The sequence below is a fragment of the Magallana gigas genome, chromosome 3 (genome assembly GCF_963853765.1).
Source record: "Magallana gigas chromosome 3, xbMagGiga1.1, whole genome shotgun sequence".
NCBI lineage: Eukaryota > Metazoa > Mollusca > Bivalvia > Ostreida > Ostreidae > Magallana > Magallana gigas.
Window position 1 is genome coordinate 9298476 of NC_088855.1, and position 23811 is coordinate 9322286.

Below are 23811 nucleotides of genomic sequence, written 5' to 3' on the forward strand. Positions count from 1 at the left end.
CTGTTTTCACTTTGTACATATATATAATGAAGTTCATAAAAATATACTAGTGCGTAGTATGATATATAATGTATACGCTTTTTTTCTGAATACCTAGTGCTTAATAATTAAAAATATATGTAAAACTAAATGGATTTGAAACAGATTTCAATATGTATCCTTATTCAACATTTAATTAAAAAATCATTGCTTTATTATTGAGTACAAAAGTAATGTTATGAATCTATTCTAATTAATATAAACTAACACCGATCAAACCAACTAAAGTTGTCTTATTTCGCGTTTGAGATCTATCTTAATGAAAAGCTTGTCGATAATAAAAGTAAAAAGTTAATCAGACGATTATGTAACATATAGATATCAATAAATATATTAGTAAATGCAAATTTAAACTGAGGAAAGTTAAAAGGGAAGAAAACTATACATATGTAGTACAATAAATCAATAAGTTACCATCTAGTATGATTGTAAATATTTTGACACACCGCCCTCCCCGGAACAATTAATAAATCAAGAAATATTGCAACTGCTTAATTTTCCGCTGCCATGAGAACTGCCACTGAACATTTCACCTAGACCTTACACCATACATTCAACTTTGTTTTGATTAAAAACAAAGCATCAATATCAGCTAATTATCCTGATATCTGCTCTAAACTTAAAGTTTTGGTACATATAGAACACTCGCAATCATCTATTTTGGACTGTTCTTTTATCTTTGATCTTCCACAAAGTAACAAACCAATGACAACAGATCACAGATTGTTTCGTCAGCTTGACAAGTACATTATGGTGCGTGTGCACATGTCATTATCTAAAAGCGGAGAGTTAGTTCAGAGGAATCTCCATATCTTTATATGACCTGTCAACAGATGTCAAAAATCATGGACTTGTCTGCTGTCGTTAGAAATGTGAGTGTATTTTAAAACCTCTCGATTACAATAATAATTTCAACAATTGTAGAAAAAACTTTTTGGGTTAAACATTTACTCGGGGTTACTTTTTAACATTTAATATTTTAACCAAATGTGTTGAATTAAGACCTTTGAACTTGTAAATTTTATGTTTGCACTGTTTCAGCGTCGTTGAGTTGTTTTCTTAAAAACGAAACATATAAGCACGTTCTTCCTTTTTTCCGAATCTCATTATTCAAAAACATAAGTTTTTCATTCAAAGCACAAATTGCCTTGGTGCCGAAACGATTCCGAAACGATTCTATAATAAAAGTCCACCATAGAATAACAACACAAAGTATGTAACTTTACATTTCAAATTTCGCTAGATATCCCCCACCCCTACTCTTCCAGGAAGTGCATTAAGTTTTGCTTTTAAACGAAACGCAGTGGCAAAGTGCTTTCTACCACTCTCTTTCAGCAGGCTGAAGCTAGCAGCCACTGCAAATCTCACAACAGACCAAACATTGCTGAGGCAAAATAATGCACCTTCGTTTTTAGGTGTTTTCCATCAGCGGAAAGGGCTGCATTTTTATGAAACGAAAAACAACGTGTAAAATGCCTGGTTTTTCCACTTTTAAAAAAATACGAGGTCACTTGAATTGTTGATGTCAGTTGTTTAGGCAGGGGACTGAAAAGGCTCGGACTTAATTTTAAAGCACATGTGTACATGTTAACTTTGACGTAAACAAACTTTCGAGCCTTTGTGGATGTCTGTGTGTTTTTGCTACTTAATTGTTAAAAACCAATTGTTTCAAAATTTGTAAAGAGGGATTTTGCCAGAAGTTTTTTTTAAAAACTAACTATCGCACCTAAATTTGCGTAATTTCGGTAAAATTAAAAGTAGTGTGGAACAATTTTCAGCCTTACAAAGCACGTTGTAAATTGAAAGCAAACATTTGCGGGTAAAAAATCCTGACATTTTTTATAAAAATACAACACTTACTATATAATTTTTTAGCCCAACCCCCCAAAAAACAGCAACAACAAAAACACTAACAAACACCAAACAAGACGACCCCCCCCCCCCCATTCCGAGCCCGTCCAGTTTAGCAAGACAGTTTGTATACATCAAACACGTTTAAAAGTCTATCCTCGGGCCTGTTCACTCTCTCGAAAACAACATGACTAAAAAAAAAATTCGTATTGTTACTAAAACGAGACGATCAGACATCTTACATTGTGATTTTGTTCTCATTAAAAAATTGCACCTGTCGCAGTCAAAAACTATGGTGGCATATCTCTGCCCCTTGTGTGCAAGTTATTTTTCTATTAATTATGTGGACATGCAAGATAAATATGTTGACATGCAAGATAGTTATGTCAACATGCAACATAACTAGAGATGTGGGCCACTTTTCCCCTTATCTTTGAATTGTTCATCAAAGAAATACCAAGGCAGTACAGAGGACCTATAAGGCTATTATTTCCCGGTCTTAAATTTGGGCAAAGTGGGGCACCACTAGGTGGTTCCAAGAGGTTCGGGCATATTTGAAGGGCTTATACCTCTGTAGTTATTTATCACAGGAGCATTGAATAATTAACTAAGGTTTAGAAGTGGACCTTCAGATGTACTAGTATTCCTAAAAGACACATTGGACCCTTAAAGGGTCCATTTTGCCCATCCAAGCGTTGTCTTTTTCTTTTATTTCTTTCTTTCTTTTTTTTTTTAGAATCTTACAGTATAGGGGTACATGTAAATGGTAGGCAATTACCTCCCTTATCTTTGAGATGTCATTAAACGGAAAGCAGAACGAGTAGGGACTTATAAGGCTATCATTTCTTGCCTCAAAACAGGCCTGTATGGTCGTTTTCAGCAGTTAAAAATGGACCCTCTGATGTATTTCTAACAAGCATTAAAAGTCATTTCAGAACCAGAAAAGGATCAAATTTGCTCAACCGTACTTTCCGTCTTGAAACCACCTGGTGGTACTCCTACAGGTCTAAACTGAGGCCAAAAAAATGATAGCCCTATATGTCCAAATATTATGCACTGGTATTTACTTGAACAGTCCACAGATAAGGAAGATAATTCCCAGTATTACCCTGATATTATGTCTGTCACGGTAAAAAGGTTAAAAAAATAATGACAAAGTTTTAGGTGAACTAAAAGTCTTAGATAACTTTTAATGCTTGTTATGGGTATATGCAAAAATCCACTTTTAAACCCCGGTAAGTAAAATCCCTTGTGAATAAAATACTAGATATAAATGGAATTTTTGAAGATATAAGCCTTTAATTACCGCTGCAAACCACCTGATGGTACCCTACAAACCTCATTTCAGGTGCCCTACCATGTCCTAGCACTTGATTTGTTTGATCGACATTTCGAAGATGAGGAGGATACTTACTAACAATTTACCCCTATATCATTGTGAATAAGTAAAATTTGACACAGTACAGTTGAATTAAATGGACTCTATTAGGGGTCTGATATGACCTTTAATGCTTGTTATATATACCTCTGAAGGTCTTTTTTTCAACCCATGATTTTTTAAGTAATCAAATCCAAGGCAAATATAAACCCCTGAAATGAGGCTTAAAGGGACTTGGACACGATTTGACTTTAATTTTTCAAATTTTATTTTTCCATTTTAAATGTTTATACTGATAAATATAGAAGTTTATAATGCTATGTCAAAATTTGAAAGTCAAATATCAAATTATATAAAGCAAGATACAGAGTTCACAATTATTTGTTTTGTAAACAAAGCTCAATATTGTCAATTTTTACATATGTGTTGTATTGGTGTAAGTTTCAATCAAATGTATCTTTCTTTTGTTGATAATAGTATTTATGAAGATAATGAATTAGTTTAAATTGTTTTTACGTGTCATTTTGTCTCAGAAATGGTAATTTTCTACATTACATTTTTTGTAAACAACTATAAGACTCGAGCTTTGTTTAAATTACAACCAATTTTTACCTCTGTATCTCGCTTGTAACTTGACTTTAACATTCAATATTTTGGTCAATCATTTAAAATGCACCAGTTAACCATTTTATACATAAAAAATAAAAATAAAAATTTTGATCTTAAATCGTGTCCAAGTCCCTTTAACCCCTAGGAACTACTTGATTGTAACCCTTCAGTCCAAATTTGAGAGCAGAAAATAATAGCCCAATGGGTTCTCCGCATTGTATTGGTATTTGTTTGATGCATACTTCAAAGATTAGAAATATAATGGCCCACATTTCACCCCTATATCATTGTGAAATGCTAAAGTTTGAGTGGGCTAATTGCACCCTTTTTTAAATTTAATTATACTTCAAAACGTGACTGAGATAAAACAATCCCAATTTTACCGTAGAACATTTTGCCGTTTGCTAATTTTTTTATGAGAATAAAAACACAATGTATAATGTCTGAGCGTCTCACTTTCGTAATAATACGAAGTCTGTTTAATTTTTGATTGATTTTTCTTTCCGAAGAAGTGAACAGGCCCGAAGATATATTTTTAAACACAAACATGTTTAACTTTGATGTAAACAAATCATCTTGCCACATGGGATAGGGTCTTTATTTGTTTGTAAAATTGTTTTTAGGGGGGTTGTTTGTTTGGGATGTGTTTTGTTTTTTGCTTGCTAGATTGTCTTGTTTTGGGGTTTTTTTTGGCTACTGTATAGTAAGTATTATGTTTTTATAAAATGATGTCAGGATTAATACCCCCAGTCGATCGTTTTCAGTTTACAACGTTTATACTAAAATGTGTTGTTGTTTTTTTTGGGGTAACAACATGTTGCACTTTGTTGTAAAACCTACATGTATATACTCCTTTTAAATAATTTTATCATGTCTTATATATACGCATACTTTTTCATATTTTTTCATACTATGCGTTTTGTTTTCATTTTTAATGAGACTACACTCTAGATAAGGTATCACTATTGATTTAATTCTATTAAACAGACGCATTTATAACTCTAATCCAGACGACCTTTACTGCCTTCGTAGGTAGTTGTCAGTGCTCAATCATGTTTATATTAGTTAAAGTATGCCGATGTTAAGGTAAAATATAATTTTCTGTTCGAGTACTCTCAGTACTTTGACGATTTTTATTATTGGCTGCTAGCTTCTACGGGCTTAGTGGCTGCTGTTAATGGTTGCCTGCTTCCGTTTGGTTTTCTTTTCAACTGTTTGAAAATCACTACCTTAAGCATGACATCAACATAACATCGGAAAACTACACCTTATTTACCGAATAAATGTTTTTTTTGAAGTGGCAAACTTAATGTGTTTCAGCCTTTCTTCTATCTGAATAAGCCGCGTCCAAACTTGAAAATTCTTTTTACTCCGTTATTTGATGAGGTATCATATATGTGGTTTTTTGGAACTAAAAAAATGTCTCGTGTTACGATGTTACGTTTTGGTTTAGGTATAATCGCAATTCGTGCTTTTAAAATTTTCAAACTTGTTTAAATATAATGAAATTCAAAAAAAAAAAAAATTATAAGGCCGTGCTTACAAATCTTTAATGTAGCTATACGACAAAAAATACCCGTACATATCGGTTATCTTTTGGCGGTTAGGAATATCTCCACATCGTCTGCTGGGAAATAGACTGAAATGGACAATCCTGCACTTTGTCGTGAGTATACCGGTATCTGAGAATGTACAACATTTTTTAAATAAAATTTATGACGATAGGTATGCAATTTAGAGAGCTGTGTATGAAGTTTTGATAGTATTTACGGTTCAAAATAAAAGCTTGTCAGAGGTACAAGTATACATAAGAGCGAACTATCATTTGACTTAAATTCAGCTGACAATAAAAGACATTCAACATCAAGTTTTTGTAGACAAGAACAAATAGCGCAGGGAATTGCCAGTTATTCAGTTAATCCAATACAAGAAGATGAAACGAGCCACAAAGTGATAAGTAATTTGCATTAAATTTGCATTAAATTTGCATTAAATTTATGTTTTGATATCAAATATTGTGAGAGATTAATTATGAAAATTGAAGCATATTCCTTTATAATTTTAACATGCACCGCAATGTCAAAAAATGAAATAATGAAATCAACACATGAAAATGGCAAGAATGAGTACTTTTCAATGGAAAAAAAACTCTTATAAAAATTGTTGAATTGTTGAGTAAATGATTTGGTTATAACATTTTTTCAAGATCTTATATTGTGTTATATGACAAGTTGAAGTAAAATGACGAATGTCAGCATTTGAGGCAGTGTAAAGAAGAATAATGATCCTCAAAGAACAATGAAAGTAAAATAAATTTCCAAAATATCTTCATAGACACATCATTTTTCATACGGAAAAATTCACAGGAACGATGACAGGTTTCTCACGGAGATTTATAATGGGGAATGTTTACATTTTTTCTCCATTCGAAAGTCACTCGAAATACCTCGTGCAATTTTTCAACGTTATCATCCGGGCTTGCTGCAATACAAAATCCCGTCAGACATCACATTTTTAGCCGGTATTGAATTAACCTAATTAGCTAAAGGGGGCGTTTCAACAAAGAAATCTTTAAACAATTTCATACTTTTGAATGAACATCGTTTGAACCCTAAGGTATTTGTAAAAATCGAGTAATTAATCAAAATGTGATTCGAGGATGTCTTGGGACAGAGTAATGTTAAATTATCCCCCCCCCTCCCAAAAAAAAAATAGCATTTACATGTAGTTCACATTTTAAATTTGATTCTTTACATATACATGTACAAAGTTTCATTTGCAATTTTATGTAAAAATAAATACAAGGTATCCTTGATTACCGTGTAGAAACGGACTGAGATATAGTGTTTTACATCACACAAAGTTCTTAAGGAGGCTAAGTGTCAACAGTTTAAAGATCAGATATGCATCAAAGTTAATGTTAGATATTTTTGTCCATACACTAACATTTAGTAAAGAAATATATCGAAAATTTTAGCTTTAAAAATTTATCAGTTTTTTATACCTTTACACAGATTGACATGTCAGTCTCAGTTTTGCATTTTAAGATTCATTTTTAAAGTCCAAGTCCTAATCTGAGACTCCTCTGACTGTTACCCTAGGTCTGCTTTTATTATACATGTATGATGTTTGAAAAAACATTAATTCCTAAAAAAATATCGAGGGTACAAGAGTCAGAGGAATATCAGACCTGCATGCCTTTAATAATCAATCTTTTATAATATTCACAGTTTGAATTAAATTACACACAAATGCATACAGATTATTTCTACAAGTAAACAATGCACATGATATTAAAGTAGATTTCCTTAAAAAATTGTATAATAAGTGAAAATTTATCATGTAGTTTTCAAGATGAGGTTTAAAATGTTAATGGGTGACAAACAGCAGTTTCCCTGAGTAAAATTACATGTTAAATATAGGGTCATATTTATCTCTCACCCCCCCCCCCCTCTTTGATAGAAATCCTCAGCTTCTGCGACATGGCCTGGGTGGTAAAATTTAACAATATAACATTTTAGGACATTATGAAAATGATAACAATGCATGAATTTATCCCCAAAGACTGTAATAGTACAGAATAAAATATTAAGTCAATATATTTTTAATATGCAGCCATAGCCCCCCCCCCCAGGACCCGAACCCCTGCCGCAGGAACCATGAATTTCACAATTTAGGTAGAGGACTTTATGAACAATATAACCATGCATGTAGCTTTCCTCGAATATATAAGGGAGTAGAGAATATTTTCTAGGATTTGTATATTTACTATATGGCCAAAGTGCCCCCCCCCCCCCCTCAACAATCTCAACACATGTCCCAGGACCATGGATTTAACAATTTAGTTGGAGGGCTTCGTTGACATCATAACCATGCATTTAATTCTTCTCATATATGCATGGAGTAGAGACGAAAATTTTCTACGATTGAATACATTTTGAATGGCCATATCAGCCCGCCCTAGGGCATAAACCACTGACCCAAGGGCCATGAAATTCACTGTTTAGATAGAGGACCTCATGGACATCATAACCATGCATTAAGTGTTTTACAAACATGTGTGGGAGTAAAAGAAGAGGTTTAAATTTTTTGGCTTATTTTGGCATATTTGTAACCGCCTATGATGCCCTAGGAGTGATAGGGCCATGACTTTCACAATTTTAGATTCTATTTACCATCGAGTCGAGATGCTTCTAACTAAAAATGGTAACAGTAACCCAGGTGACCTAAAACGTCTTAAAATAACCACAACCATCGAGTCCCCTTACTATTTCGATTTAAGGGTCCTTCACACACCAATATTTTATTTGATGGATAGATAAAGAATTTTTTTTGAAATATAATTTCACAAAACAGAGAAAAATATCGGTTTTGTTTTATTCTATGTGAGCTTTTATGTATTTTTAAGGTGTAACAAAAATATTAGTTTGACTGCGAAACAGGTATTTTAGAGCTGAAGATTTTATAGATAAATCATTTGAGTAATAATTCTTTTCAGTGGAGTAAACTTAATTTTGGTTCAATCATTAATTCTATATGATTTACATTTACTTGCATTTCCATTTATTAGTTGTATGGAAAGATTATGACCGACAATGAAAGTATACACACATGTACATAACGCTGAAGATTGATCCGGGGTGTTTTTCAACGTTGAAAGTTAAAACCTAATGTCGTCATAATACCCGGGGTCATTTTCAACAGCATTGAAATTTTTTTTACATTCTCTGATGACCTCAACACGTTAAAAATTGACCCTGTTGAAAAATGACCTAAAAACAGAGTTTTGAACTATTTTTGACGTGGAAGTCGCGTATTTTTTTAAAAATAGATTTCTTTTTAATTTTTTCTCTTCATTACAATAACTAAGACTTAAAACTCGGTACCATATTATTAAAATGTTTAAATAGAACTACGAGGGCGACCATATCTTTCCTAATTGGCAAAAGAGTGGTCAGACAAGCAATTATTTGAACTAAAATTCATTACCATTCCCTTTTGGCTTAAAATTATTATTTTAAGTTGACCAAAGACACTCGCAGATAATTTGGTGTTTTTCTGTCAGATTTTATTGTTAGTTTAAAGATGTAGTTTAATTGTTAGTAATAATTAGATGTACCGGAACAAATACATGTACAAATGTGTCTATTTTCAAAACATGACAGCTCTCACCCCACCCTTACCTCGATTGGGATTTATCAATTGTCACTTTCTCCTTGATCTAAACTAGCTATAAATTTATAAAAGCCGATCCCTGGATTCTGCATAGCTCTTTCCGACAGGATCGTACATATTTTTCAACTATTGTCAAACAAATACCAGCAGTTAACATAATTTCGAAGGAAATTGAGGGCATTAATAGAATGAAAAAAAATGATTAAATAAACAAGGATATAAATATTAATTAATATTTGTTTATTTCTTGTCTAATTTATATCCAGTTTCATGATCATAATTCTACAATGGGGTCAATTTTCAACGGACTAGTGTCTTTAATCGACACTTTTGAGCTCATTATATAACGTTACAAAAGAAAAAAAAACTTTGAATCAATTTTCAACTCGGGTCAAAAATTCTTCGCTACAGCAATACCTAATCGAATTTCGTGAAGCACATCGTAAAGGCCGTGAAAAAAAAAATCCAAAGCCGATTTTAAAGTAAATGGAATTACCATAATTGCCTAGAAATGCATCTTGTGAACAAGTAGTCTTGTATCATCGAAAATATTCGGACGAGAATGACATCAAGTGTAAAAAAAAACCCGACCAATAAAAAAGGACGACAAGTTGCTGAACCACACAGTTCGGGAAGACAGATGTAAGGCAACAGGTATTATAGGGCATGTTTGGAGTCAGCAAATCGTTTGTTCTTTGGGGAAAAAACAGAACTAGAAATGCATAGTGAATGTGCACCCAGGTTATACGTTCCAAGAAAATAAATCCGCCTGGCAAAACGCGCTGGTACAATGCATTTGTATTTCAAATACATCAAGAACGCAATTAAACTTAAGGGTATTGATTGACAACGGGTCATTGTTCAAAATACAGTTGCCTAACGAAAGTACAGTGAACGGAATTTAAGTTTTGCCATCAGCTTACGCAATTCTGGGACAACCATTGTAATTAAATATAAGCTTATATTCCCCTTTGGATATTCTTATAGAAAGTTTTATAGTGTACACGTTTGTGTACACTATACGTTGTCCATCAATAATTACACCTGTTTGGCAGTTTCAAGTTGATCTCAGCCTTTAGGCACCTACTAAAGGGGTGTATATCAATTGATTTTGAATTGTCGAACTCTCAAAAGTTAAAATAATAACCCAAACTTCCTTTGTTCAACATCGTGTAAATGTTTGAATATCATTTAAAATCGTACATGTATGTGTATTTATTGATCTAAAAATGTAGCAAGAGAAAGATTATATTTGAATCTTCGGTTTACGTTCATTTTTGAGTGTCATGAAATTATGGAAAAAAATCAAATATTGAGAAATGCATCGGCTAGTAATTCGAGAATCATTTTTTGTCCATCCAATGAACGATGCAGAAAAACGTGTATCCTAACTTAGGCTGTTAACATGCAATTGGTAAGTTTTTCGGCTCCTTTTTCAATCGATAATAATCTAAATATTACTTAATTCTATTGATTTAGTTAGACCTAAACGGGACCTTTACCTTTGCAGGCTTCCAAACTCCGAAATAAAGAAGAAATGTTCTTCAGAATGTCAAGGTCACCTACTCCGGCATCAAGATAATCTGTGCAAGTCGACAATGTTTCACCATTCCCTAACCCCCAGCCTCCTCCCTTTTGATTCTCTGAAGCTTTTGCTGTCAGTCTAGTATAACCAATCATGTTTGTTATGTACTAACAAGAGGTGATATGTATACATTTTGTTCTTTAACAAAAACAAAAAGGAATATGCACGGTTTACAAAGAAGCTAGCTTAATAACGCAAAACAAATCTAAATGTACCGGCAGCTTCTACGATGACACAATGAACAAAAAGGGTATTGAACATTGTAAATTTCTAACGCTCTGATTAGTTTATTACGTATTTAATACTTGTTACCCTTTTATACCTTAAACCTTACCTTAATGTTAGTACTTTGCGAAAACAGATTTAACCAAGTCATACTATTTTTTTTCTCTAAAATCAGCAGTTAAGTAAAATTGACACACATTGATTGTAGGCCACCCTAATTGTATTTTTAAATACTAAGACAAAATGTTTTTGGGAAGACCATATAAAAATGTTCTTGTTTTTCATTATAGAAAAGCAAAGATTTTCTTGAGAAATAAAGGCGAGAGATATAAGTGATTACATTTAAAGGGGCCCAACTTTGTAGAGTAAAACAAGTGATGTCATAACATAAATATTAGAAATAAATTATGGAGTTGCAAAGATGATAAATACAGCATTAAATTTTTTTAGGACCAAATGGTGTCAATATCTTTATATATTCCAATATACCGGTAATACATTCACATGAAGTAAACCAAGATAAGGGTTTTTCGAGTCTTCTTGTATTTCTATTGAATATGTTCTATTCTGTGTTGTATTGTAAATTTAAATCGAGAAACTTTAAATAACTAATGAAGAATCTGTTCTTTTTCCATACTGGAATTCTGAAAATTTCAAATCAAAACTAATCAAGACAAATTAATTGCATCTCATAGTTTGAATTATCGAGGAATTTTAAATGTGTCACATTCTCTTAAATGTTTTTTAATAAGATATACCAATATAATTTAAACCAAATGCGGTTATATTTTGATAACTCTGAGAGTAACCGAAAACTTTCTTACATATATGAGATTTAAGTGAACCATTAAAATTTTTAGGTTACACTATTGCAATTGGTCTTCGTCCGTCGTCGTGCGTTAACAATTTTACATTTTTAACTTCTTCTTGAAAACTACCAGGCCAATCGTTACCATTTTGGTTGTGAAGCATCTCTATGGTAAGAAGAATCTAAATTGTGGAATTCATGGCTCTACCACCCCTTGGGTGCCACGGGCGGGGCCAAATATGAAAAAAAAGCCAAATTTTCAAAAATCTTCTTCTCTACCCCACGCATGTGAGGAAAAAACTGGTTGCATGGTTATGATTTCCATGAAACCTTTACCAAAATTGTGAAATTTATGGCCCCTGGGTCAGGGGTTCTGGCTCAAGGGTGGGGCCAATATGGCCATATAGTAAAAATGTATTAAATCTTAGAAAATCTTCTTCTCTACTACCATATATATTTGTTAAAAACTAAACGCATGATAATGATATCGATGTCCATGAGGCCCTCAACCTAAATGGTGAAATTCATGACCCCTTGGTCATGGGTTCAGGCTATAGGGTGGGGCCAATATGGCCATATACATGTAGTAAAAATGTATTTAATCTTAGAAAATCTTCTTCTCTACTCCCATATATATTTTTTAAAAACTAAATGCATGATTATGATCTCCATGAGGCCCTCTATCAAAATTGTGAAATTCATGACCCCTCGGTCAGGGAGTCAGGCTTTAGGGTGGGGCCAATATGGCCAAATGGTAAAAGTGTATTAAATCTTTAAAAATCTTCTTCTCTACTCCCACACATGTGAGCAAAAAACTGAATACATGATTATGATGTCCATGAGGGGCCTCTACTAAAATTATGAAATTCATGACCCCTTTGTTAGGTGTTCAGGCTCTAGGGTGGGGCCAATATGGCCATATAGTAAAAATGTTTTAAATCTTTAAAAATCTTCTTCTCTATCCCCACAAAGGTGGGCAAAAAACTGAATACATGGTTACATGTATGATATCCATAATCTCCTTTACCTAAATTGTGAAATTCATGGCCCCTGGGTCAGGGGGTCAGGATATGAGGGGGGGGGGGGCAATATGGCAATATAGTGTTAATGCATATAATGTTTAAAAATCTTCTTCTATATTCTCACACATCTGTATATAAAAACTACTAATAATTATGTTTACCAGGAAGTCCTCTACTAAAATTTTAATTTTCATGTCCCCTCAAGGATGGGTTTTGACTCTAGGGCAGGGTCAAAATGGATGCATAGATGTTAATGCCTATAACGTTAAGAAATTATCTTCTTTACTCCCACACACCTGAAAGGAAAACTGAATTCATGATTTTGAAGACCAGATTTTTAAGTTTTTCACAAAAATTATAGGTTTGAGTTCTTTTTGAAATGTGGTCGTCATTACAAATTAAAATTTTTCTACTCCAGTATGAAACCTAATTAATTAGATGCATATATGATACTCCATGACAAGTTTGTGTATGGGATATATGCTACTCAGGTGACCGTTAAGGCCAATTGGCCTCTTGTTTACTAAAGTGAAAATATCCAATTTTATGTCATTATCTTAGATAGGCCTCTGAATGTTGATTTTCAGAAGACGATGGCGTGAAACTGAAAAAACGTCCGGTCACCATCGGAGGGGCTCCTCGTGTTGAAGTGGAACCAACAGGAATCAAACTCAGACGTAATGTAGGGCTGATCAGCGGTACCTCAGTCATAGTGGGCACTATTATAGGTCAGAGAGAGAGAGAGAGAGAGAGAGAGAGAGAGAGAGACTCGCTTAAAGACAAAATGATACATTTACTTGATAAGCATGATTTTAAGTCGTCTATTCAAATGTATTCATACAATTCGGAGGAGAACAGTACCAACAAACTCAAAGATGATATTTTTTAAATACTTTTTCAACTTTTTATTTTGTGATTAGTTTTTCAAGTTTGTTATAATAACAGACTTTGTAATTTTTTATAAATACAATGTAGAATTCTGTATGGATTGATTCCTTTCTGTGTTGCAGGTTCCGGAATCTTCATTTCTCCCAAAGGAGTCCTCCAAGAGACGGGATCTGTCGGCCTCAGCCTCGTAGTATGGGCCGCCGGGGGCATGCTATCGCTCATGGGTACGTTCGTCATTTTATTAACTGGGTTTTACAATTGAAAAATCCGGTTATTAAAATGGTGAAAATGGCGGGTGGGCGGCTGCCAAAATACCCTCATTGTACGGATAACTCTTCCTACAGTTATCAAGATAGGAAGTTTTTTTGCAGATTAATTGCACATATATAAGAGATGAGCATATTGCTAGGATTTTGATTTCTGATAATTTATGAAAAAAGTACCAGCTTTTGAACTTTGTCTTTTTTTGCAAAAAATTGCATATAATTGTACGGATAACTCCTCCTATACTTTTCAGGATAGGAAGTTGTTCTTTTGCAGATCAATTGTACATATATTAGAGATGTGCATATTGCTAGGCTTTTGATTTCTAATGATTTCTGGAAAAAAAACCAGCTTTTGAACTTGGTATTTTTTTGGCAAAACATTGCATATAGGATATTCCATTTCACTGGATACGGTAGGCAGTGTTTATCAATTCAGAGTTGAAATGGATTATGGATACAGTTCATATAAAAGAAAACCTGGTTTGATGTCTTATTGACAACTTTTCACTTGTATTACATGTTTGTGGCATTTCTCATAAAGCATAATTGTGCAAAGTTATGCAATAACACATATTTTATTGATATACAAAGTTTCATTCCATTTGATGAAAAGGTATTTTTGTTATCCAATTTTAAAATTAACATGTTTTGTCACCACGGCGCTCGGTAACGTTGAAAACCCGACGTCAAGATGACGCACGTACAGCTAATAGAAATCTTTATACCACCCTTAGTCTTTTGTGATTTTAACCATACAATATAAATCGGCACTATATTACTTGACGTCAAATTTGTTTGACAATCATGTTTGTTCCTCGAAGTTTTCTTATTTTTACCGCATGTTTCTTCGTTTACAGTAAGAAAATCCCTAAATGTCAGATGACGTTGTTTATTCTTTTGACACATAAGATATGTACAGATATGCGACCATCTTTCGTTCTGTTCGATGCCGTGACGTGCCGTTTTTAGTCAATTTTAAAGAGGACTATATGTCTTTAGTAACTGATATCTGTTCAACAAATCTATGTATCCCGTCTTTATTTGGTACATATAATATCATGACAATTCTTCATTTTAGGTTTCAATATCATTTGGTTTTAATCCCAATATATGGAGATATTACTTTCAACACAATATTGTTTATTGTTAACAGAGCAATGACGCCGTGCGCCGTTACCTCATTTTTGCAGGAATAGATTCTAAATAATTCTTAAAAATAAAAGAATATATGAACTTTTATATAAAATAGTTTGAAACAATTGCTAAATTATGTCTACAAAATTTAGTTATTATATGACGTTAAATAACATAGCTATGACAAAGGTATTTAATCGTAATTTTTGATTGACCCTCGTAGCACTTGCGTTATCTGAAAACAAGAGAAATATACGTAGTTTTTTTATTGTGCTATACAAATATACATGCATATGCGCATATTCTAAGTGTGAAGGTCCACATCTCTACATATTCTGGTGCACATCGCTTATTTGACGTCGCATCTTTGCACTTTCGCCTTTAGGTCGTGAGAAAATACAGATACGAAGGCATCAAGATTGTTGCAACGACAAAGGATTTCGATATTAGTTTCGCATCTTTGCCTTTGCATCTTTACATGTCGCCGTCTTATCTTCGCACTTTTGCTCCGTCGTCTTCGCAATTACGCACTTTTCCCTTTACAACTTCGTATTCTTGCATCTTTAATCTAGAGGAAAAAGTGCAAGTGGCCCTATCGGAACACCGTAATGTCTCGGTTCTTACACTGGATAAGACTCGTTTTAAAATACATAGTACGGCAAACATGATCTTATAGGTTCTAATGGCAAGTCAAGTCTAAATTCTAATACGGTAATTATCTAAATCGAAATCCGATTGTTTTAATAACATACAGATAAATCAAGTTCTAGGTAGAGAAAAATTAAACAAATTGTATTTGCAGTATGATTTTCCTTCAAAAGCAAAAAGGCAAATAGGAACTGAATGCCCACGGAACAGTGTGCTATTCCTGCACTTTACGCACATTTTTAGTGTTTATCATAAACAGGTGCCCTTTCCTATGCTGAACTGGGAACACTGATCAGCAAATCTGGCGCCGAGTACCACTACCTAATGGCAGCCTTGGGTCGAGTGGTGGCCTTCCTGTTCGCATGGACCAAGGTCATTATTCTCACTCCCTCCTCCCTGGCCATCATCTGTCTGACCTTCGCGGAGTATGTCATGTCCTTGATTGAGTTCTGTGGAGAGCCCCAGATACCCAAGAAAATGATTGCAGCCTTGGCAATACGTAAGAATCAAAGTACTGAAGTACCGTCGGGAGTTGATTTTATTGATTATTATCAATTTTAAAATCAACGATATGTTATGCAAATTTTTATAATATTAATTCTCGACAAGAATTTCGAGAAAACCCCATATGAATCATGTTGTGTAATATTTCAAGATAGAATTAATTCCATCAAACTGTGCATCAGTTATCGAAATGTTTCTAAAAATTGTACACGTCTGGATCCAAGCAATATTGAACTCTAGTCTCGTTCAACCAGACGCTCGGCTGTCTCCGTTAATTTCCGACTACCAAGAGAGACTCTCTGCTTGTCGGAGATTTACGGAGACAGCCGAGCGTCTGGTTGAACGAGACTATATTGAACTCTAGCGTAGGAATACATGCAACTACAAAAAACAATTAAATTGTTCGTACTATATAAAATCTTACTATTTTCAAGGTATTTAAAGATAGTTTTCTTTTGAAAAACAATGGTACAGCATACAGTACACCGAATTTATCTGTTATTCTCAAGATCTACGTCTTGTCAGCGGTGATGATTTGTGCTTAGGTCCAAACACTATTTCACTTTCGGTTTGCCAGAGTAATCTTGTGCATAGGAGAGTTGATTAAAATCAACTCCAAAAATGAGAATTACGGCTGCATTTTTACAAAAACGTAGAAACAAAGTCGTAAATATTTCAGCCTCGTGAACAATGCATAAAACTATTTATTTTCAAATACAGTATCATGATATCTATATTATGTTTTTTATTAATTTGTCTGAAACAATCATTATTGTCTGATAATTAAAAATTCAACTCGGTCATGCTTAAGTCGTGAATTTCTCTTGTAAAAACCACCCCATATTAACTCAAACAATTCTTAGAACGAAAAGAAGCATATAATAGGTATAATGTAAAAACTTTTTTTGAATACATATTTGTTGATCTCGTACGCAGTAACGCTTGCAATTGTCAACTCTTTGGACACGACACTAGCTGCAAGCGTGCAGGTCTTCTTCACTGGGGCGAAACTCATCGCCCTCGTCATCATCGTCATCGGTGGCCTGATCTGGCTGGGCAAAGGTAACCCCTGCCTGACTTTCATGTTGCATATCATCGCCATACTTTATATTTGATATATGTTGTCATAACTTGTAAATATCAATAATAACACAGGAGAAGTGGCGACACTCCAGAAAGGTTTCGAGGGTTCCACTAGTTCCCCTTCAGGCATGGCCTTGGCTTTTTACGACGCAATGTGGGCTTACGACGGGTGGTGAGTATCGTTGAACTTTTTACTCCTAACATCCAATACTAAAAAATGACGTCGTAATGGGAATTTCTTTCAAAACTTGTAATGAAATTACTTGTTATAGGCATAGTCTGAATTACATAACAGAAGAGCTGAAAACCCCATACGTGTGAGTAGGTTTGTTGCTTGTACATGCATTACAGTATATAGCTGATCGCCCTTTTCATCACTGACCCAATGAAATGACATTTATGTACTTCAGGTCGAATGTATGTATATAATAGAGTTTATGTCTCAGACATGATTCGGATATACTGTGATTTAAAATAAAACCAAACACATATCAAACTAGTTTCTATAATTTAAAGTGAACAATGCAAAGCTAGCATCACTATTATTTGTAGCTTTTGTAGCATGTGAATGTACGTATAAAATAATATTGAAAAGCTCATCCGTTCTGAAAATATTGAAAAAAAAATATAATAAAATTAATCATTGATAATTAATGTTTTGTTTGTTAATCTTAACGTGATTTGTCTTACCAAAAGGTCCATTTTAACGTACTCTGGATCTTTACTCAGAAACCTTCCCCGAGCCAACGTGCTAGGGGTCCTACTGGTGACCGGTATCTACGTGCTGACCAACATCTCCTACCTGGCCGTCCTCGGGACCGAGGGGCTCCTCAACTCTAGCGCCGTGGCTTTGGTAAGTTTTTAAAAAAAGTATTTACCCTATAACGTCTCATCTATAGCTAATAACAAAACATGATACTTACTAGTGAAGAAGATTGACACCTTATATTATTTAAATACTAACAACATTTACTGTTACCATTATAATTCAAACGTTGATTTTATAATGAAAAAAAAAATAACAAAAAAGTGGTCCTCCAGAATGACATAATATGAAACGTACTTGTTTAGAAGACGAATGTTTTTCTAAGAATAATGACATTATACGTTGCTTTTCAAATGCAAAGTTAATGTATATTTTACATGTGTTAGAAGAGAAAAATCCTTGGTGTCTGTTTTTCTTTGTGTATCTTTTTGACGCCACGTTATACATTTACTACAACTGTATTCCCCAAATGTTGGATTGTTGTTTTTTTTATATAGTTTTTAGACGCGAAAGAAAAAAACCAGGTATTATAGGATGAATATTTAATATATATGTACCATTTTCATTTGAAAATATGTAAATCTGGAGCATTTTTCAAAGTAACAAAAACATATCTGATATATTTAAAGTTGTTTGTTAATATTTTTTCTTTATAACTTCATGATAGGAATGGGGCGAGGTAGTGCTAGGAAAAAGAGTTGCTGTCATCATGCCGCTGTTTGTCATGTGTTCCACGATTGGTGCTGCTAATGGGACTATGTTTGCTGGAGGCAGGTAAAGTATTTTATCATCTCAAGTGTACATATAATTATACAACCACTTACATTTATAATACCATACGCGTGTGATATGCTATAGAGTAGTCTGATGTGAAGGGGTACAGAGTTTCTTTGTTTTTGCAGAACACCCCACAAAAAATTGTACGTGGAATTGTGTGATAAAATTCGACAGAGGGTATAGAAAGTACTGTTTTCGTTGTAGAACACTGTACGTTGCTGCCCGAGAGAACCAGTTCCCCGAAGTACTGTCCTACGTCAACGTGCGTCGTGTGACACCAATTCCTTGTATCATATTTACAGTAAGTCTACAGTCAAAGCCGTGCCGAGAAATTAACCACAAGACTATAGAGAATCATTCTGTGGATAGGTTCAAATCTATTTGCGAAGATATTTGGTTTTAAGAAAGGATTATGCAAATTCTGTTTTCGCATTGTAATTTGATGTACTAAGGGGTGTAGTCCAAATATTTTTGGCTATATCGTTCGTTTAACTAAGATATTTACTTTGAATTGCGATGTAATTGTTTGTACTAAAGGATCATATCTTTATTTTTACAATGATATTATATATACTACTATATATCGTACTAAGGGATCTAGTCTGAACCTATATATTTGATCATATTGATGGTGTTCCGTTGGGACCACTCGCATCTTCTTACCTTTGATGCGAGAGTGTGAAAGTGCGAAGACGCAATGTCTTCAACGTTATCATCCGGGCTTCCTGCAATACAAAATCCCCGTAGACATCACATTTCTTAGCATTATATTGAAACCTGATAAGCTAACAGGGGCGTTTCGTCTGAGAAATCTTGGAAATTTTTCATACTTTTGAATGAACACCGTTTGAACCCTGAGGTATTTATAAATATCATACAATTAAGCAAAATGTAAATACAGGATATCTTGGGACAGAGTATAAATGATTGTATTGAATAAAGGTGCCTAGACTGGCATGTGATAGAAGTCTGAAGGTGCACAACATTATGGCGGGCATTTTTTTTTATGGAGTATATGCTAATTAAAGTTAGTCATCACTGGAAGAAAGATTTGTGAGAGAACCCAGTAAAATATGAATGAACTTTCGTAGTAATCACAATGTCTGGCGCATGCGGACCAATGACATCCGAGATCATTCAGCAAACCTCGAGCTAGTACAATACCTGCATCATATTATATGTCATCAACCAAGATAGAGAAAACAGGTGAGACAAAATTGCGAAAGTGCCTAGGCAAATGAGCAAAACTACTATCGTTCTTTCACATTCGCAACTTTGCACTTCTGGCTTCACAACTGTGCACTCTCGCGATTTCACCCAAAAGGGTGAAGGTACCAGGAACCCCAACTGGACACCATACATATCTTATTTTTGCATTGTGTGTTGATGTTCTAAAGGATCTAGTCTAAACCTTTCTGCGAAGTCTTTAGATGTATTTAATTTTTTTGTCCAAAGCATTTTGCGTAGTTATTGGTTCTACATAATGAATTGGTGTTCCCACTATTAACAGACTGTAGTTGCTCTACTGATGTTGATTCCTGGGGATATTGGGAGCCTCATCAATTTCGTCAGCTTTGCCTCCTGGATGTTCTACTCGTTGGCCATTGTGTCTCTGATCGTATTGAGATTCATCAGGAAAAACGAGCCCAGGCCCATTAAGGCAATGCCTATTCTCTAATAATTTTATATCTAAGACTATCTCTAATATAAGTTATAAGATTGTGAATTCATCAAGTTTCTTGTTTGCTCAAATTACAGACTTGCAGTTAAATTTCTCTCACTGATTCACAACTTTACTAATCGTAATACTAGTATGTTTTCATGAAACATAACTGTTAGTCTACCATGGCAATTACTTAGTAACTGCATTTCACAGTATAATGCCGTTACTTTTATGTATGGAAATTTATTAGAGAAAAGGTAATTATATACTATATAATCTTTTATGATTCAGTATTTAAGAAAAACGTGTACGTAGTGATTGCATTGTTGCTTCAACAAATGTCGCTGTCAGCTTTTTGTTTTTGTTTTTGTTTTTTTTTGCGTTAAATTATTAAATTGATTTCAAAGTAGTGGTTGATTTCTACCTGTCAGGTCCTTCTTTTATTGTATTGTTTGATTTCCTGAAGTCTTTTTCTTAATTTGTTACATGGTATCTACAGGTTTATATTTTAAGGTTGTATGGTCGTATTGTGACGTTTGCCCGCTTGTAAAAATATAATAGAGTATAATTTTATCAATATTTTCTTTTCCGATATTGTTATCTAACAGCGTAGCGCAAAAGGTTACAGTATTAACTACGAATCTACAATTAATCAGTTTGAATTTGCTCGAGCTTTCCTTTCAAAAAAAATTTAAAACATCATAATGGTCAAATATTGTGAAATTTGAAAATTATAAAACGACGAGCGTATTTTTTATTATGATTATGCACTTTTATCCAAATTAATATCGACAGTTGTCCCATGCCACCCCAATGTATTGCTTGATTTCTATATGTATTTAACTTTTATAATGCTTGATTTCTACAGGTGTTTATCCTGTTCCCAATCACCTTTCTGTGTTGCTCCCTTTACCTGGTCGTGGCCCCCATCATCCAGAACCCCAGACTAGAGTTCCTGTACGCCTTCCTCATCATTATAGGAGGGCTCGTGTTCTATGTCCCCTTCGTTCACTTCAGAATCCACAAGAGCTGCTTCAGTGAGTCGAATACCGTATCATGCAATACTTTCTATGTACATGTATGGCATAATTTTGTGTAAACATGTACTGTGCTGGATAATTATGTTAGTGCCAAATTGCGGCAGACGATATAGGTCATTCCCTTCGGGGACTGTAAATACTTTTATTTTAAGTATGTCTCACCCGGTATAGGTGAGATATTTACTTTTTTGTTTCGAAATTAATATCCCATTGGAAATTTAAATTTTTTATGGGAGAAAAAAGTTTCAAATAGGATGTTCAAAAAATCCTCTGTAATGAAAGTTGTTTTCTTCAGGAATTTGATAGAGATAAATAGAAGGCTTATGCTAAAGTTTTAGTTTTTCTATTTGTTTACAGTATCTTGTAGGATACTTTTCAAATTCTACCGAAATTTAATGTTTTTTATTGAATTGGTAGGAAAATAATACAGGTAGAAAAATTTGTCATATGCTAATGAAAAATCATTTTTTTAATATAAGAATAACGATTAGTATTTTTCATTAAGAAATTTGATAGAGAGGATAAAAATAACCTGACATATGAGATACCCTGGAACGAAAATAGTAATGAACTAACCTTGTACTTATAAGTACGTTTAGTAAATCTGATCAAAAGGCTAAACATTAATTTACATGTCGGACACTTTAGCAACAAAGATGATTGTTTTTAATGAAATCATTATGCAATAGTTCATCTTATAGTATATTTCAGAATATTAGAAATTGCATCTTTGATTTGAGCACAAATGTGACCTTGGCATTGGCATAACAATCCGGTAGAGTGTAGTTATCTATTTTGATCGGTATCATTAACATGTTTGATGTGTTTGTTTTTCTTTGTATCTATCAGATCCTGTCACGTTATTTGTTCAACTGCTCATGGAGGTTGGACCAAGTTCGTATGTTCCGGACTCTGAATAATTCTCCGTGAACTCACCGTCTATTTTAAATTGGAAATCCATTTTACATGATTCAAAACCATAAGATATGTAAAGTCTTACACAATCTGCATTTCTTATAGCTTCTGTATTGTTATTAATTTGTTATTGTTTTTTGTTTTGTTTTTTTGGGTGGAGTGTTATTTTTGTTTTTATTTTAATTCTATATTCTTGCGGTTTGATGCTAGCCGGTGAAAACGCGGAATTAAAGGGATTGGACACGATTTGTGATAAAAAAAATATTTTATTTTTTATGTATAATATGGTTTACTGGTGCATTTTAAATGATTGACAAAATATTGAATATTAATTTCAAGTTACAAGCGAGATACAGGGGTGAAAATTGATTGTTTTTTAAACAAAGCTCGAGTCTTACAGTTGTTTACAAAAATGTAATGTAAAGAATAACCATTCCTTAGACAAAATGACACGTAACAAACAATTTAAAGTATTTCAGTATCTTCATAGATACTATTATCAACAAAAGAAAGATACATTTGATTGAAACGTACACCAATACTATACATATGTAAAAAGTGACAATTTTCGAGCTTTGTATACAAAATAAAGAAGTGTGAACTCTGTATCTTGCTTATAACTTGATATTTGACTTTCAAGTTTTGACATAACATTATAAACTGCTATATTTATCATTATAAACATTAAAAATGGAAAAATAAAATTTGAAATTTTTTAAGACAAATCGTGTCTAAGTCCTCGCGTAAAATAAAGAGTCTAAAGTATTAAAGAAGAGATTTCACTTTTATCTTAGTGTGGTTAAGTTAATCGATATCGATATTTTTATCTTATTTTGTCGCAATTTCTTTATGTCTGTAAGTGTAGTCATCCTTTATCATAATGTAAAATTCATATGGATACCGCATGAACCTCAGTTATTTGGTTCAAAATTTGGTCGTATAACTTTAACATTACTATATTATTGATATATTATTGAGTCTTAGCTTTACAGCCAATAAAACTGTCCATTTTTGTAGACTATGTCTTACTGTATCAAAGACATACGCAGAGCTAATCAAATCTTGTGGATTTTTTTAAATTTTATACGTACATACACTTTCTCTGACCATGATTGAGATTTATTAATGCGTGCGTATGACATACATGTACAGTATATTATGATTTAACTGTGATAACCTGGAGGTTAATTTGAAAGAAAACAAATTATGTGTATAAAACCAAATGAATATTTATATTTATCAAAAAAATTATGAAAATACTATTTTTATACCTTTAATATTGGTAGCAAAAAGTAGGTATGATTTATTCAACGATGAACTAGCATTGATCAAAGCAGGAAAAATGTCAACATTTAAAATTTTACATAAAGGTAACCTTGATGTTGATGTTGTTTATGATTTAAATTTCAGTCCAATAAATCATATCAACAATAGA

The 23811-nt window shown here is 33.4% G+C and overlaps 1 protein-coding gene across 5 annotated transcripts; it reads left to right on the top strand.

The window, feature by feature from the left end:
* Window positions 1-855: 855 nt before the first annotated feature.
* Window positions 856-23811, top strand: LOC105330334 (b(0,+)-type amino acid transporter 1). 5 transcript variants are annotated; one of them, XM_034481835.2, is made up of 14 exons: window positions 856-911; window positions 5485-5543; window positions 13280-13420; window positions 13703-13804; window positions 15888-16127; window positions 17069-17194; window positions 17288-17387; window positions 17488-17532; window positions 17912-18068; window positions 18649-18755; window positions 18963-19059; window positions 20269-20418; window positions 21290-21458; window positions 22311-23811. In XM_034481835.2, the coding sequence occupies exons 2-14, from the start codon at window positions 5522-5524 to the stop codon at window positions 22379-22381; spliced, it is 1527 nt and encodes a 508-aa protein (XP_034337726.2). In that variant the 5' UTR covers window positions 856-911; window positions 5485-5521; the 3' UTR covers window positions 22382-23811. The 5 variants fall into 5 exon arrangements, with proteins under 5 accessions (XP_034337726.2, XP_065934468.1, XP_065934470.1 ...); XM_066078396.1 differs by lacking the exon at window positions 856-911 and having other exon boundaries at window positions 5494-5555; XM_066078398.1 differs by lacking the exon at window positions 856-911 and having other exon boundaries at window positions 5499-5555; window positions 17945-18068.

Excerpts from the sequence above, each read along its gene's own strand:
- LOC105330334 (XM_066078396.1), top strand. The coding sequence starts at position 5,522 with ATGGACAATCCTGCACTTTGTCGTGAGTATACCG. Across the intron at positions 13,421-13,702 it reads CATAGTGGGCACTATTATAG|GTTCCGGAATCTTCATTTCT; the intron begins GTCAGAGAGAGA and ends TCTGTGTTGCAG. Across the intron at positions 19,060-20,268 it reads TTCCTTGTATCATATTTACA|ACTGTAGTTGCTCTACTGAT; the intron begins GTAAGTCTACAG and ends CACTATTAACAG.